Raw genomic sequence first — 18,100 nt, 5'->3', positions numbered from 1 at the left:
GCTTTTTCAGAGGGCTTTTGGAATTTAATATCATGTATTCTTTTGAGATTTTTATAATGTATCTAGGATATTTTGTTTTTTTTATTATTATTATGGGTGAACAAAAGACATTTTATGACTGCGGCACGATAAAAATAGGATAAATATATAAATAAATAAATAATAAAGGATGCAGTTGGTCTACCAGCAATTTTGCTAGTAAAATGTACTATAAGCTTTGTTACAGTAGGTTGTGAAAAGCATCTTTTCATCATTTCAAACCTAGAAACAGTGGTGAGTTTCCATTTTTTTTACTACTGTTTTTCTCATGCACATGCGCAGAAGCATCTGGGCAGGTGGGCGGAGCCTCCCGCCGCCGCTACTACCGGTTCGCCTGATCCAGGCCAAACTGGGAGCAACCCACCTCTGCCTAAAATTGAACAAAAAGCTAGGGCAAAGGTGTCAAATTCACATCATGTGACATATCGCAAGTTTTTTTCCCTTTGCTAAAACAGTGGTGGGGTGGCCAGCGTGACGCATCCGGCCCTTGAGCCATGGGTTTGACACCCCTGAGCTAGGGCTACATAGTATACATGGAAGCTGGAGGATGTAAAATGAAGCCTTTTGATAAATTGATGTTTGCAATGCTAAACTCACCATGATAGCCACTTCCTAGGGCAACAATTGTGCAAGATAATCTGCAACATATTTCACAAGTTCCAAATGTATCCACCAGCCTGAACAGGTTTGGAAACCCTCACTTACATAACCTCTAGGGACCTCTATACAGTAAGGAAGACAAATGAGGGTATTGTATCATGTGAAAGAGTAGTTCCTATACATCTAATATGGCTTTGAGCTGGATTCTTGGAAGGTTTCAGAGTATTTTTCACTAATCTGCTTATTTTTACCTGTTCCCTCTTTTCAAGCTTTTTCATCTCCTGATGAAGACATTCCAGCTTCTGAGAAGTATTAGCAAGTTTCTCATTTGTTTGGAAGATTTCCTCTCGTAACAATTTCTTTTCATTCTCTTTTTCTAGAAGAGCCTATACAGATAGAGATTACATAAAAATATATTTGGATCAATTAAATACATGAGCATTTTAAAGCTACAAGTATCACTTAGAAATTAACAGTTCATAATAACTTGAAACCAGGCTGCATAATTAGAGTTAAGCATTTCAGGCCTTCTCAAAAGACTCATTTCCCAAGATTTCTAATCTAAATGCAATTTGCTAAGTATGAAATACCAGAAATATTTACAGTATTTGTTTTAACAATTTATATCCACTTTCTAATTTAATTTGGTACCTAAAAAGAATCAAATCATGCTGAACATTTTCCATAAAATATACTGTTTTCCTATATATCACCATAAGGCCCACCTCTCCTTTGTTCTATTTGAAAATGATCCACAGTCACTGTAAACTGCTGAATCAATGCTGGAACAGAATTTCAGGAAAGAAAATGAAATTGCACACATAGCACCTTAAGAAGATAAACATACGAGATTATCTTATGCCTTTCCACTTTATCCTCACACCAAACTTGAGAAATAGAAAGAGGTGCCAGAGAGCAATTGACTTAAGCTCAACTTTTTTTGGAGACACATCTCTAGAACTTCAGCTTCATGCACTGTTTCCCAGAAGTTGACCCAGAAGTAACTCAAGGAAAGGATGTTTTCTTTCATTCCCCCATTTGATGATTTGTCTCTGGTTTGTTTTCTCCATAGAAAAAATTCCTTTCTTGTTGAAATATGTTCTTGAAATACTTTTCCTTTTTCGTTCCTGTTAGAAGAGCATCCTATGCTCTTTCTTTTCCTCCCCTACGTCCATTCCCAAATCTCTGGTGATAGAAAGCTCAGAGGCAGAGGCTTTCAATAAGTTCATGTAATTTCTTAACAAATTTTGTCCTTTTGAATCTTAAACATCTATTCTCTATGTTCTCTTAGTGGATCTGGTTATACCTACAAACATATGTTTTCTTAAGTATAGGCCCAGTGGTTCCAACTACTATAGAACTACTTCCAAATGTTAATGAAAGAAGGAAGACAATCTAAACAACTCTATAAAGACAATAAGAAGAAAACCCCAGTGATTGCATTATATGTCTCTATTTCTTCTACATGTTTCAGGTACTTCCTTTATTAAGTAGAGGGTACAAGTGAGATGCTGTTAAATACCGCTAATACATTACTGAAGTATTACAAGACATTCAGAGTTTTAGCATCCGCTGACCACATAATGGAGCGTAAAGGGTAAGAAATTTCCTTTATATTCCTTCTTTATTGTCTTCTGTTATTTTGTTTGGGAGACTAACAATTTTACTGAACTTCCTGATTTTTCTTCATAAACTTTTTGGCTAATTCTCAGAAAGGGTGAAGCTAGTCAGAAATAGGTTTTCACCTAGTCAGTGTGAATGAAGCTTTTATATTAAAATTGCAAATAGTAGATTCACCAATGTATGCTCAAATTAGATTCCCAGATATTAATCAGGGATAAATGTATTTTAGAAATGCACTGCATGAAACGGAATACAAGTACTCAAAAACCAGTACTCAAAAACCAATTTTAAGGAGTTTTTAAAAACCTGTGAGACCAAAGTCAGCACAGAAGATATATAAAATGTAAAAGTCTTAAATATACTTAACGCCTGTTATATATTAACACAAGCAAGAGAGTATCCCTTTAGCATCTTGAATTTTTATCACTCCAAATTCTGCATAATAGAAATTCTTTTTTGATCACTACAAAATTTTCAACATCCTCATCTCAAGAGTTCTTATTACCTAAAGGAATGGGCAGGCCTATGTGTGAATGGTATATGTGTAAGTAACAACCAGTTGGAAGATATGCAGTTGTAATTTTTTAAATATCTAAAACAATAAAAAAGAGCAATAAGTAGCAATAATATTCCACATTAGTATATTAGAGTCATAAATAATATAATAAAAGAGAAAAACAAAGGGGCTAATGCACAAACTTCCAGATATGCAGATTCTCAGCAATTACCATCCTGGCAAGAGAATTTTGAGGAATGAAGTCTAGATAACCTAATGGTGTTCAGAGTGGAGAAGGAAGTTCTAACACAAGCCATACTACCTCTTGTTTGGCATTTTCAGCCTTAATCAGCTCATCTTCCATATGGGTTTGAATTTCAGTGATCTTCTGCTGCAGTTCCAACAGCTTCCTTTCACAGACACTTTCAAGCTCTTCTTTCTCCTTGACAACATGTTCCAATTCTATTCGGTGACGTTCACGTTCATTTCTCTAGAAATACATCAGGCAAAAATCTAGTCAATACATAAGAGGGGAAAAAAAAGAATGATATCTTCTTTAATCACTAAATCAAAGGCTCTGCCTTTAAACAAAGATTTGAACTGAGTTTACTAAAGACAAAATACTATGCCTTAATGTCATATAATGACCCAAAAAAGAATTGACCAGAAAGAGAACACATAGGTTGAGGTGAAACAGAGCATCTGGAGAAAAGAAAAAAAAATGGTTGTATAATAGTGTATAATAGAATAGTGTGAGGTATAGCAATCATGTGAGAAACAGAACCAATGACAGAGTAACTGTTTCAATCCTTGCCAGCTTCTGAGAGAGTATGTCCATTTCTTCTTTATGTGCAGTGTAGCAGTGGCTGAGGGTTTCTTGGTACTTCTGCTCTATCTGTGATAGCTGCTGTGCTTTTTCTTCTTTCTCTTCTTCAATTTTTGATTTTGCAGCTTCCAGCGCAGCCCTAAGGCATTTCACTTCTCCTGAAATAATAAGCAAAGAAGAACCTGAATTTCTAATTAATTTCATTTCCCGTTAACCAAGGAAAATATAAGTATTCTACTGTTTCACGAAAACTCCAACTATTTCTCACCTTGTATCACTTCTTTGGCCTGGCTAATTGTCTGCATTTTCATTTCCAGTTGATCTCGGGTAACGTTTAGTTCAGATAATTGCTGTTGAGCCTGGAAAAAATTTGATTCCAAAAGATCCTTTCCTGACCTACAAGAATCAGACATAAAATTGGCATTTAGTCTTTGCTTCTTTCTTATACAACACTATGAAACCTGAAATACACAATAAGAAAAAATGTCACATTTGAAGTACTCCAACTAGAACCTCGCTATATAAACAATAATAACTTTAGTAAATATCTGTATGTCAAGCTGATACCAGATAGTTAATATTTGGAAAGAACACACTTTTGTGTGTGCACTGTATTTATACCTTGAAAGCAAATCTGACAAATTATATGTATATTTTAAAACTTGAATAAGGCTTGAATAATAGCAACAGCACTTAGACTTATATACTACTTCATAATACTTTACAACCCTTTCTAAGCAGTTTACAGAGTCAGCATATTGCCCCCAACAATCTGGGTCCTCATTTTACCAACCTTGGAAGGATGGAAGGCTGAGTTAACCTTGAGTCTGGTAAGATTTGAACTGCCAAACTTCTGGCAGCCAGCAGTCAGCAGAAATAACCTGCAGTACTGCATTCTAACCACTGCACCATCACGGCTCTTATAATATGGTGTATAAGAAGTGGCATAATAATGTGGTATAATAATGTAACTGCTATTTATTTCTTAAGTTGCTTTCTGCAGGGCTAGACCTATCTCTAATACAAGAGCTTTGTATTATGAAATATGAAGATTTTTTTCAGAATCCAGATTACCATGAACAGATAGTTATTTATTCACATAATCTTCATCCAACACTTTACCTAAATTTTGACACCTGCTCTGTAAGAGTCAGTCTGTCTCTCTCAACAACTTTTAGTCGTACTTCCAAAGCAGTTTTTTCACGCATTAGAGATTCCTTTTCTCGAGAAGCCTTGGACAGCATTTCCCCTATATGAATTAGCTCTTGATTTGCTTGTTCCAAACTAGTTTGATATATTTCATTCTGATGTTGTACCTACAAGAACAAAAAAAATGTTTAGTATAAAATAGTCTCAATAGATACCATAGTAAAAAAAGAAATATTCATTATTTGTTTACTTATATGTATAAAAATTTGTATAGTACCCACCGGGATAAATCAGTAAAACAAATACTAAAATCTACTACATCTTTAAATTTAAACTGTTTTATGTAGTTTTTTTAAAAGAACTTATATAGCTGCTCATATTGCGAACTATTACTATGGGCAACTCATAAAACAAATAAAAACAGCAAAACGAAACAAAAAAACATCCCTCCCCACAATAAAAACTTCTGGAACCCCAGGCCAACTTTCTTCTATAAATTAGTGTACTAAACTTTGCTGGGGTCCTGCCTGATTGTATTCCAATCATCAGCCTCTGACATAGGAAACAATGCTCTAATACAGGGGTGTCCAAACTTGGGAACTTTAAGACTTGTGGACTTCAACTCCCAGAATTCCCCAGCCAGCATGGCTGGCTGGGGAATTCTGGGAATTGAAGTCCACAAGTCTTAAAGTTCCCAAGTTTGGACACCCCTGCTCTAATATATTTATGCTTTTAATACTCACTTGACTCAGCTTCTCATTTGTCTCTTCCTTTTCACCTGTCAATATTCTCAATTCATTCTGTAAGCTTTCCTGCAGCTCCTCAGACTTATACAGCAACTGTTCCAAATGACACTTCCCTGCACTTGATTCTTCATTTATTCTTTCTGCCTGGTTAAGCTGCTTTTGCATGGAAGCCCATCTCCTTTCCATGTGATCTACTTTGTCCAAAAGTGCCTGGTTTTCTTGTTCTAACTGAATGTAATTAAAGACCAACAATTAATAAAGATAATCTTAGCTTGAAGAAACACTTGTTTTTATTCTGAGTTGAACACAATCACTGAATTAACATATGCCTTATTTTCATACTACATGCCATTCAGCATAAAAACAATGGATCTGGTATATGTTCTTACCTTCAAAATTAGTTGATTTAAACTCACTTTATCCAGTGCTAGTGCTTCGTTAAGGGCACTCATCTTTGTAACTGTATCATGAAGGTTAGCAGTTTCTGCCTTCAGCCTATTGTGCCCACTGGTGAGCTTTGCAAGAGACTCTTCAGCCTTACAGAATGAAACGCATCAAAAACAAACATCTATTAATCACTATGACAATTTATATTCAGTGGCTTGAACATGCGCCAAATTCTGCTCATCCAATTATGGCTAAACAATGTAATCTCGGGAGTAGCATTAGGGATAAGGAGAGGAAAAGATGGTGTTGTAATTGCCTTCTGTGTGACAACATATTTCTATGCCTATCATATGTAGAACGGGACAAGTTGTTTTTATATTATTAACTGGAATTATATACAAAACTCAAGAAATATGTAACATATAATACATTTTTTATTAGCCTGACCATTACAGCCATTCCTCATTTAGTATCTTTACTGATCAATAAGTGCGTTTACCACCACATTTTGTGCCTGATAACAAAAACCTTCAGTGTAAAACTAATTACGGTCCCGCATGTTTCAGGCAGCATTGCAGCCAGCAGGAGGGTTCTAATCAACTAATTAAGGACACAGAGCTGAGCTTGTTAACTTGCATTTAGCACTTTTAAGGAAGCACTGCATTGTGGAGAAAAGCAGCGCAAGAAGAGATAGTTTGTTTACGCAATCTTTCAGCCCTGTGATGGGAGAGGACACTCTATGAGAGAACATGATCTGAATAAGACAACAGCTACTGGAGATCTTCACACCACTGTTCACTTACTCAGTAAGTTATGCCTCACTATCAAGTCATTAGATCAGAATGTAGTTAGTAAATGAGGAAAGGGTATATAGTGTATAACATTTAATATGACATTTATACTTTACACATTTCCAGTTTAAGTTCAAGTATAAGATAAGGTCTCAACAAGAAGAGTACATTAATAGTACCTGCTCTAATGCTAAAGCAAGTTCATATTTTTCTTGCTTCATCAGTTCTCCATCAAGATGAGATTTTTCCAATGATTCTCTCATAGCTATCAATTCCTTTTTTACTAATGAATGCTTTTCTTCAAGAGCATTTTGATCTTCCTGACTGAAAAAAAATTATTTAAAAAAGGTGAATATACATGTATTTTCTATCAAAACAAAGGTACATGTTTCATATTCTGCCCTAAGAAAACTGTCCTAAGAGTATTGAAAGCTGGTTTTGCAGCCAAGGTACTACTAATTCACTCAAAGTAGTAAAATTTACAAAACTCAAATACAGTACATGGGAGGGAATAGAGAGAAAAGCACTCTATTTTTTTTCCTGTCAAGCTGCATCGATAAACTGAAGATGGTTATTTCCAGCATTGGAATATTGAAGCATTGCAACTTGTGTCAATATACTGGATATGTTTTCTAAATAGTTTTAAATGTATATGTTCTAAATATACATACACGAGTATATTATTTTGCAAGGTAGCTTACACAGACTATCATGGGTAAAAGTTTAATTGCCTTGTGGTATATTAGCCAAAATGTGCCCAAACTGACTACAGTCTACCCCAATTCTTAGGATATGTTTCATCTGACACTAAGGTTGGTAACCTAGTCAACACTATCACTAACTTATTAAAAGGTATTATGTTAAAGCCACAACTAGAACAACAGCTTGCCTCCAGAAGTTGTGAATGCCCCAACACTGGAAGTCTTTAAGAAGATGTTGGATAGCCATCTGTCTGTCTGAAACTAGATAAATATATGTGTCTTTATAGAAAATTAATCATCCAACAGAATGAATGAGAAAAAGTTTCTTAAAAAAAAAAAGAACAGATGCATAATGTGGGAGTGGGTCGTTTTTTTAGGGCAAACTATTGCTCTTTGGGGAATGTGTGCAGAAAACAAGCAAAAAAGCTCACATGTATTCTCTCTCACGCATTAGCCTTTCCAATTCATCCTGTCTTTCTTCTTTTTCTCCATCTGCCATATCTCCTTTCAGCTGTAGCTCTGTGTTACTTTGGCGTAAATGCTGGGCCTCCTGTTCCAAAATTTCCAGCTGTTGCTGCAGTTCCATTCTAGATTTGTCCAGAGTTTCATGGTCACTGTGAAACAGCAGCCTCCAGTTAAGTAGTTGCTTATAATGCTGGAAATGAATAACTAGCATGGCAACAGCAAAATGATATATAAGGTAAATGTTAATATTATTAACTAGCTGAATACCCATGCTTCATGATGAAACTATATGATCGGGTATGCAGTAGAAATTCGGTTCACAATCCGTTGGCTCAGTGGTGGTTGGTGATAGAAACACATAAGGGAATATCGCTCCCTCCGCCTTGAGTCCAGAAGCAGTTCCAAAGGTGGAAGGCGTAGACATGTTGGTGAGATACTGATGTTTAGTACTGTAAGGAGGCCCAGACCGCTCCTTAGTGAAGAAGTGGAACATCTACCAGTTTGAACTGAGGTAACGGAATATGAGACAACTGGCAGTTGGGACAGAGTTCGTTCAGTGGTGGTCGGTGATTGAAACACATAAGGGAATATTGTTCCTGACATGCAGTTGGAACAGAGTTCTTCTCAGGAGGGGAGGGGGAGTAGAATGCCTAAGTCCTTAGCATCAGAGTGTGTTAATTACTGCATAAGAAATACTAATGATCTGATGGTCATTTCGAAAAATCCTTTCTTAGCTAGCACCTAGAAGCCAAGAGGAACATACATGCCAAATTTCAAGTTGGTAGGCTTTACAGTTCTGGAGATTTTGTGATGATGCATGAGTGGTATTTCTTTTATATATGTATATAGATTAATAGTGAGTGTGTATGTATGTATGTATATATATATTAATTAAAAGAATTACTGGCATCTCTCAGATATTTTGATACTACAGCTCTCAAAATTCCTAATCAGGGGAAGCAAAAGAATTCCAGGAATTGCAAACGCAACACATCTGAAGGCCGCACATTGGAGAAGATACTTTAAAGCTAGAAAAAGCTAGCTTAATGCATACCTACGGTAAGTCTCCAGTACAGACTGTAAATGCTGAAGCTGGCTTGCATATGTGTCTCGTTCTCCTTCTAGTCGTTCTACCTTATCTCTTAGGAAGCTGCCCTGCTCTTCCTGCTGCTTTTGTTGCTTTTCCAAAGCAGTGACAGAATCTTGACTTTCCAATAGCTGTTGCCTCAATTGCTGCAAAAGGAGGAAAAAAACCCAAGAAAATCAGGCTTAAAATGCACGATGAGAGAATCGAGAGTGAATATTTACAGAGATCAAGTGTTGAAATTTTTATAAGAGAAAGAAGTATTCTTATCAGTCCTCTTACCTCTACTTGATTTCTTCTCCCAGCAAGCACATCACGTAAAAGAAGGAGGGTCCCATCTGAATCACCTGTATTCAGTTCCTTGATACCACAAGGATCAGCATACTTTTCAACTTGCCTGATGCCAGTTGTTGCATCATTCTCACTAATAAGTGCCTGAAATCCAAACCAATATCACTTTTCATATTAAAACCAACACCTACCCAGAATCTCCTACATAGGATTTACTCTTGTGAAAGATTCTAGTGGACAATGGATAAGTCATTAACCTTAGTCATACTTTATATCTGCACAGAACCTTACCAAGTTGAAGCAAGACTAGGGCATCTCAGTGTTACATCTGACATCCACTATCCATATGCTGAGTAATGCTTATAAAAATTAACCTGCCAGCAGAACTTGTAATTCATGAGATTGTGGAATAACAGCCTGATTATGTAGATCTATAAGCAGATGCTCCATGAATAATTACACTATTGTCAGTGCTGAATTTTGGAGATGTACAATTGAAAAAAACATAACTTTGATAACTGTTTCTCCAAATATCGTAAATCCAAATAATATGTAATGAGAATGTCTGTATTTCCCAAGTGATGGGTGGAATATAAAACAACTTCTCCCATTTAAATTGACTATCATCACATAATGGAAGATAGATTTTTCTGAAACAACGGAACATGTTCTCCAGAGTGTCTCAAAGTAATAATATATGATTATTTTGTTATTAAATACAAAACAATTTTATGAACATATTTCTAATATATTAAGATAGGCATTGCCTTCCTTGTAAACACATAAGAAATCCATAACCAACAAATCTGCCTCTTCTTGTGGAATAACAGAAAATGTAACTTGAAAGGGGTGTTGTAAGTCATTTAGTCCAGCACCATGCTTATCCAATCTATTTAAAAGCCTCCAAGTGAATGACAATCCCCTCTGATTGAACTCTGCCGATTGGTTAATACAAGGATAACAAAATAACACAAATTTTGCTGAAGCTGTATTGGTTACCAGAAGGCTTCTAGGTCCAATTCAAAGTTCTGATTATTAACTATAAAGCTTTTTATGGCTCAAGTCTCTGTTACTTTTAGGTACCAGGTAAGCGAGATAAAATTTATCTGACCACTCTGCAAAGGCAAGTGGGTAGTGAAAGAAGGTCTCCCTCGTGAAAAGTCAAGGGAAAGGGAGGGGGGCAGAAAACTCCTTCTAGGAAACCACCTGATGTTGGAACTAAGGATGACACTTTCTTTGTTCTCCTTTTAAAAAATACCAATACTATGTTCTTCAACAGGTTTTGAGATGCAATGGTGGAGGGAGGTATAAGCAGTCAGCTAACACGGGGAAGTACCTATGTTTTGGAGGGCAATATTACTTTGATTTGATTTTACTTAAAACTATGTGGGCTTTTTTGGTTATTAAGAACCCCTATAGCCTGAGATGACAACAAAAATTATTGTAAATCATTAAGTCTTTTGCATAAAGCTTTTCTATATTTTGTAAATTGGGGCCTCTAATGTAATGCCTGCTGTATAATAAATGTATTTTTGTGATTGGCCACACTCATCACAGTGGTTATGTTATGAGTGGACAAAGGCCAGCCATACACTACAAAGTACCATGTTTCCCCAAAAATAAGACAGAGTCTTATTTACTTTTGATCCCCCAAATAAGCGCTTGGCCTTATTTTCAGGGGTCTTATTTTTAAGGTGCAGGAGGTGGTGAGTATGGTCACCTCATGGCTGTTGCTGTGTTGCAATATTTTCGGGGAGGGTTTATTTTCAGGGGAGGGCTTATTTTAGCGCATGCACTCAAAAGCCCGATTGGGCTTACAGTATTATATGGGGAGGTCTTATTTTGGGGGAAACAGGGTATGCTCCTCAGTATCCAAATGTGTACCTCTAGGCAAAAGAATATGATATTTAATTTATATTTTTAAAAGTAACAGAATCATGAAAAGCTATCCAAATTATACTACCTGGGTAATTTCTGTCAATACATGTTGCAGAGAAAATATCTCTTCACTGATATCTTTGCTTGGTGTTTGGTCACAATCTATCTTCAAATTATTAGCCTTCTGAAAAAATAAGTGTATTAGAATTAAATCACTATTTATAGAATCTGAATTCTCACAAACATCTGGACTTAGAACATAATTTAATGGGCATACTGACTGACAACATATCAATAAAACTGCAATGGGCATATCTCACTGGCCAAAATATTTATATGAAAGCATACCAAAAGGAGTTCTATCTGTAGGCAAATCCATCAAGTATTACAAGATTCCAGAGCAGTACAGGGAAATTAGTACTTCTTAACTAGCTATTAAAATTGATATTCAGTTTACATATTTCATACGTTTTCAAACTCCATTAGCAAAAATAATTTTGGCTTTATACATGCCTAACCTGTTTTCCCATTGCAATAGTATAATTATATAAACATTAGGTTTTTACTGTTGTAGCAAATAGTACATTTCTTTCCAAAACATCTTGTGCTCCAACATTTAACTTGTGAAAGCAGTTATCACTAAAATTGCATGAAGTAAGACTGTATAACTTTGAGTTTTTAATCAATGAACTGAATATTTTTTTGGCTTTGGAAAGCCTCTTAAATGATAACAAACCAAGGAACTGAGTATCTCTTCCACTGGCTTTTCTCTAACTCCTTGACAACATACCAGAATTTCCACCATCTCTCTTAGAGCCTTCACCGTCTTCTCCTTCTCTTCATTCTGTTGATGAGACTCTTCAAGCAAAGCAGTCAACTCCAGCACTCTGAAAAGAGAACAGCAATATTTACAGACTAAGATATTTTGGCTAGCACAATTTTACCTTGTTGCTTCTAAAAGTGGCTCATTGTCCCTGAAAGCTCAAGATGAGAATGAGAATCCTGCACATACTTTTATGCATTTAGAAATCCCAGCAGAGCCCCCATTTTTAAAATGGGGGGAGGATCTAATTATATAATTTACATTAATCTCTGGAAAGAGCAAAACTTTACAATCTTTGTTACCATTTGCAGTTGATAAACTTTCCAAAGCCAAAGAAGGATTTCTGTATCCATTTCTCAGTGTGTTAAAGCAGAGCTTTTCTGTGGACAGAATATTCCTACAGGAACTAAATTCCACCATCTGGAAACCAAGTTCCCTTTTCAATATATCACTAATTGTGGTATAGTGGCCCAAGATTTTACTTACATACACACTTTTAATAGAGAAAACATCTCCCAAATTATATTACCGATACTTTAAAATATAGCCTACGTATATATAAAGCCATGCATTTTACCTTCTTTTCCCTGAATACTAGTTCATATATCACAATTATCAGAAGATCTGCATTGTTATCAAGAGAGAATGAATCATATTGATTAGTTATTTGGGCCAATAGTAAATGCATCAAAGTATTCAAATTTTATGAAGAAAGATAGTGTATTCCCCTTATGTAAGCTTAGTTTTGGCATATATCAGTATGAATACATTTCTTGATCATTCAAATTAGGCAGATTTTCCTTTTACAACATAATCCAGCACTGATTTATTGTATACTGGGTTTCTCTTTGTTGAAAATAATGAAAACAAAATAATCCAAATTACAAAGAATAGGATAACCCTAGCAAACCCATATTCTATTAACACTATCTTTCCAATTTTCCCCACTAATTAAATTCTTATTTGGTATAATTCATTCTTACTATTAACAAAAATGTCTTCCTTGATAAAGTCGTGGCACTAACAATCAGTATAATTTGAATAAAGAATTACAACCAGTGAGAGCAATTAGCAGACCTTTTAAATAGAACTTACCTGCTCTGAAGATCTTCCTTTGAAAAATCTCCTTTGACCTGTAATGTTGCAATTGTTTTTGTTTGCTGGTGTTTTTCTTTCTCCACATCTATTTTCTCCAAATTTTTACCAAGTTGTTGCCGTTCTTGCAGCTGGTATTTTAGGACTGACTGTTCCAAATTTTTGGTCTCCCAAAACTGTGCATCCGAGCTCACATGGAAACAATTGATCAATACAGAGCCGTAAAGCCTCACTTGGTCAGCTTTTAATTCAGACAGATCCCTGGAGTAAAAATAAATAATACTACATTCTACCAATCTATAGATAGTGGCACTCAACCACTAGTAAGCCAAATGTCTTTAGAGGAGAGATGGAGTAGGTAAGAATTTTCCTTCCTATACAGCAGTGAAAGAAACATACGGTATCATAATTCTTTCACTGATATACAGAAAAAGGACATTTCCACATACAATTTAATTGTATACAATTTTATCTGATAGAAGAATTCATTCCTCTTTACCTGTCGGTTGCGGTCTTCATTTCCCAAAAATGCCGACGTAATGTTACCACTTGCCGCCAAATGCCAAGGATACGATCATGTTCAGATTGCCTATAGTGTTCAAAGAGCTAGAAACAAGAAAATTACAAGTGGCAACACTTGTGATAAACATGTTTTATCCCACCACAGTAATTTGGAATATACTTTTTCAAAGAAAAAAAAACCCTTTTAAACCTTATACCCTTCAACTTTATCCTTACTATTCTTTTTCTGTAATATGAATCAACTTTCAAGATATAGCTATTAGTTGATCAATTATTTTAAAAAAGGAAAGCATTTGGTTCCCATTTCCCAAAGATCTAGTAATCTTTGACTTCTAGAATCATATGCATTTGTTTATATCAGTTTGATTTCTTAATCTTTATCAGCAAATATCTGTTCAAGCTGAAGCATGGGGAATTTATATTTGACTGGAATACAAGATTGTCTAGGGAAAAAATTTACTCTCCTTACATTTTCTGTAATCTTACTACAAATGCATTCTTACCTCCCGTTCTTTGCGCCAGTCATTCTCTTTGTGCTCTAATTCAGTTTTGGCTCTTGTCCAATCATCTGTCAATTTATTGATATCTTCCTGGAGTGCCCCATTCACTTCATTGGCTTTGTCCAAGTGTTTCCGAAGCAAGATATTAACTCTACCCAAATTCTCACATCTGATATTTAAAAGTGATAGTTTAAACAAATAAGCATGATTCTGAGAAGGTGAGCTAGCATCAGTACAAATACTCCTTATTTAGCAACCAAAATCGGGACTGACAACTTGACCATTAAGTTAATCAGTTGCTAACTGAAACCACAATTATGCTTATGATGTTCAGGTTTCCTTTGTTTTATGGACTTGTGAAGGTCATAAATGCAAGGAATGGATGTAAAATTACTTTTTCATCACTTTTGTAATTGCAAACAGTCACTAAACAAAGCAATCACAAATCAAGGGCTATCTTTACTGTAACTGTACTATTACTCAACACACTTCTACAATTAGGTTTAATTTACCTTTGCTGTTCTTCTTCCAAATGAACCAAAACATTTTCTAGATTCTGTTCCACTTTGTGATCCCGTAGATGTGGATGAGAATCCTTTGTGAGAAAGCAAAGTCTTAATTAAACATCAGATTATAAAGCACTGATCAAATGGATAATCAGTAGCATAGTACTAACTAAGCCATATTCATTTAATTACAATTAAACTAAGTGCATGGCTCTGAAGTGGGGATGTTTATCAGAATCCAGAAAACAGTGCTATGCTAAATACTGATAATAGGACTGGGAGAGAGATGCAGGATGTAGAAGTGCCCAAAGCATAAAAGTATAGAAAGGTATAGGTCAAAACACATGACATGAGGATTCCAGTGGACCTATAGAAATGTACAGAATATGGTGTCAAAGAAGAACACCCAAAAGCAAATACAATTTGAAAGGTATTATTGAAACTTGGTAAAATGAAATTCATGAATGGAATGCCAGGAAAGAAGATGAAACATATTCAAAAGGAATACACCAGACAAAAGATAACGGGGAATGGCATTATATGGGCACCCACATACTGAGACCCAGCAATTTGAGGAGAATTCAGTCAAGAACATATTTATAAGAATACTAGAAAAGGAGTATGATTGTGAGGATGTCCAGTAAACCTCCAACCAGGTGAGGATAATGGCCTCCTGTACCAGAATTTTCAGCGGAGAATAACAATAATAATTCACTATCTGAATATAGATAGTTCTTGGCTTACAACAATTTGTTTAGCGACCATTCAAAGTTAAAATGGAACTGAAAAAAGTGACTCATAACCACTCATGACCCGTCTACACACTTACAACAATAGCAGTATTCCCGCGGTCATATGATCAAAATGTTTGTAACCGACCTGTATTCACGACAGTTGCAGCATCCTGGAGTCTTGTGGTCGCCATTTGCAACCTTCTCAAAAAGTTTCTGACAAGCAAAATCAATGGGGGAAGCCAGAATCACCTAACAACCATGGGAATCACTTAACTGCAGCAGTTTGCTAAACAACTGTGGCAAAAAAGGTCATAAAATGAGGTGTGATTTACTTAACTGTCTTCCTTAGCAACTGAAATTCTGGTCCCAATTCTGGTCGTAAGTCAAGGATTACTTGAATCAGTTGGTAACAACTAAGATTGGAAGATCCTTAAATATTCTCAATGGTCTTTCTAATTGTTTCATTGCAGGTACAGAAGAGAAAGGGAATCAGTTCTACTGAACAGTTCTTCCTTAACTAAATAAGATGGTTGAACATATAAAAGCAAAGAGAATTTTGAAAAAAAAGTCATCTTGCGGTTCAAGTTATAGAGAAAGAGAAATTGAAAGCAAAGGAAAAGTGCAAAGTGGGATCCCATGGACACAAAGCCCAGGAGAAAAGATAGTCAGGACAGAAGAGAATATTTGTAGCTCAGAATTTTGGAGTCCTTAGTATTTTCTGAGCCTGGTTATATGCTTGCAGATGTTTCATTACCCAACTAGATAATGTCATCAATGCCAGTGAGAACTGGGAAAGTTTAACTGGAAAACAATAAACATCCTAGACCAAACTAAATCCAAAAATGGTAGGGAATTCCTGGAAGCTTGGCATTCAGACAAAGCCATCAACTGACACACATAAATTAACCATATTTAAACACTGTTCAAAAGACCCACAAAAAGCTAAAAAGGAAACAAAAAGATCAGAAGACATCCCTTCCAGCAGCCAACACCCAAATAAGCAGGGTTTATCACCAGACACCAGACAAACAAGCAGAAAACAATATTGTAATCAAGGGACTACCAAGGGGAAAAAACCACACCCACCAACATTGAATGGCAAGTTCTCTTACATAAAGAAGGAGCAAACCTCACACTCACTAGCACTGTTATCTTCAGATAATAAAATGTCTGCAAACAACCAAGCTAAGTATTTCATAGGATGTAACTTCACGCACCTTCCTCTCTTTTGCATGGCACACCATTAGTAACACATAATTACAAAAATCATTACTCACACTGTTGGATTCCAGACGCTTTTCTAATTCTTTGCACCAATTTCGATATTGCAAAACCTGCAAACAGAAAATTAGTGTACATCTTTTTGTATGCACATTTAAACAGTTTCACATTTGTTACCAATTAAGGCTTTTTTCTCTGCTTTCTCTTATAAGTAGATGCCTACATACATATATTCACTTATAAATTCCAGTTTTAGAACAATTTTTAAGCACAAGCTGGTCATTTTTAAATATATATTTCACATTTATATTCTGCTTTTCTTTCAGCAACTTAACAGTATTACCACTACCAATTTTATCCTCACAACCGTTGTATTCTGGGAAAGGTTAAGCTGAAAGACAGGATTATCCACAACTTACGTAGTCATTTCCATAACTGAGTGGGAATTTGAATAACATTCTCCTCCATTCTTGCACAGTCCCATTAACACCTCTGTAACTCTTTTATTTATTTGTGCATCTAAGAAGATAATCACTTTCTTTTGGATGTCACTGGTAACAGAATGGCTTTTTTACCTTTGCCTGCAGCTTTTGAACAAGTATTGCCTGATGGTGTTGTGCTTCATGGGAACTTTGCAATTTCTGCCGATATGATGCACACTTTTCCATCATCTGCTGATGTAATACTGTTATTTGGTCATTTGGAAACAAAATGCCCCTCTGTGTTTTCATGCTGTTTAGTCTGTTATCTTCTTCCATCTGTAAGGGAAAAAAAATCTATCTGAGCAAGATTGATTCCTTTCCTCTGGAAGCAAAATCTGCTCTTGACAGTCTGTTCTTTTCAATAACAGAAACAAGCATTCTATTTTGGCATTCTTTTAACAGATAAAATAAGTAAGATAACCCGGGACAGAAACTAGTCTGTTTTGTGTCCAGTACACGAATGCAAAATTACAGGCGTTTAATATAACCCACAGAAGTGGGGGGGAGATAGGTATTTACAAAAACTAACTTCTCTAAAGTTCAGAAATTCGTCCGCAGCTCCACAAACCTAATATTTAGCATCTACCGTATACATTCTTATAATCTCGGGGACCGCAAGACTTTTACTCCCAGGCTCGCTAATGCCACTGAGCATGGATCTCAGGTAAAGTCCGGAACAGCCCTCTCTCGTCCAGAAGTTAGGATGCAGTTGCCTTTCTGCTCCTCCTCACCTGTGAAGCAGCGAGCAGGTGAGACGGAGGGGAGGGGGGAGGGGGAGTAGAGCAGTAGGCCAGACGCTACGAATCAGCTGTGCGATATATTTCCCGAGCTTGCTTGCAGGAGCACTGAGCCAAAAAAAAACCCCATAAAAATCCAGTAGCGACTTGTGGGAAATAGAGTTCACTTCAAGGCGGTTGTAATTAAAGCTGCCCTTGAAAAACAACGTTACCCGTGAGCCCTTGGGCTCCGCTTCTGTGCTTCTCCGCTGCCTCTTATTGGTTCGAAGGGAAGGTGACGTTAGTGTAGAACAGCGGGAAGATGAAAGTGTTTGTTTTTAAAAACTGTCTCATTCTAATTGGTCAACGTAGCTCGTGTTTTAATATTGCTGGTGAATCTTCTGGTTAGAGGATGCGTTCTGTGA

At 36.1% G+C, this 18,100-nt stretch overlaps 1 protein-coding gene across 4 annotated transcripts in view; it reads right to left on the bottom strand.

Moving 5' to 3' along the window:
* Positions 1-17,813, bottom strand: part of CEP250 (centrosomal protein 250) — a 39,646-nt gene extending 21,833 nt beyond the window's left edge. Inside the window, exons 1-20 of one of the 4 annotated variants that reach the window (XM_081948056.1) lie at positions 17,691-17,813; positions 17,053-17,235; positions 16,534-16,590; positions 14,529-14,611; positions 14,020-14,185; positions 13,494-13,600; positions 12,995-13,255; positions 11,867-11,963; positions 11,162-11,260; positions 9,190-9,342; positions 8,878-9,056; positions 7,790-7,972; positions 6,837-6,981; positions 5,869-6,015; positions 5,477-5,707; positions 4,707-4,900; positions 3,853-3,980; positions 3,558-3,742; positions 3,081-3,248; positions 891-1,025 (exon numbers count right to left, since the gene is read on the bottom strand). In XM_081948056.1, the coding sequence (XP_081804182.1) occupies positions 891-1,025; positions 3,081-3,248; positions 3,558-3,742; positions 3,853-3,980; positions 4,707-4,900; positions 5,477-5,707; positions 5,869-6,015; positions 6,837-6,981; positions 7,790-7,972; positions 8,878-9,056; positions 9,190-9,342; positions 11,162-11,260; positions 11,867-11,963; positions 12,995-13,255; positions 13,494-13,600; positions 14,020-14,185; positions 14,529-14,611; positions 16,534-16,590; positions 17,053-17,235 (2,901 nt within the window). In that variant the 5' untranslated portion in view covers positions 17,691-17,813. Of the gene's footprint in view, positions 1-890; positions 1,026-3,080; positions 3,249-3,557; positions 3,743-3,852; positions 3,981-4,706; positions 4,901-5,476; positions 5,708-5,868; positions 6,016-6,836; positions 6,982-7,789; positions 7,973-8,877; positions 9,057-9,189; positions 9,343-11,161; positions 11,261-11,866; positions 11,964-12,994; positions 13,256-13,493; positions 13,601-14,019; positions 14,186-14,528; positions 14,612-16,533; positions 16,591-17,052; positions 17,236-17,527; positions 17,656-17,690 lie in introns of those variants that run through there. The other 3 variants (XM_081948055.1, XM_081948058.1, XM_081948057.1) reach the window with 3 other exon arrangements.
* Positions 17,814-18,100: the final 287 nt, after the last annotated feature.

This window comes from Natrix helvetica (genome assembly GCF_964273705.1).
Source record: "Natrix helvetica genome assembly, chromosome: 3".
Taxonomy (NCBI): Eukaryota; Metazoa; Chordata; class Lepidosauria; order Squamata; family Natricidae; genus Natrix; species Natrix helvetica.
The sequence above is the reverse complement of the archived record's forward strand: the minus strand, read 5'-3'. Positions and strand labels throughout refer to the sequence as shown.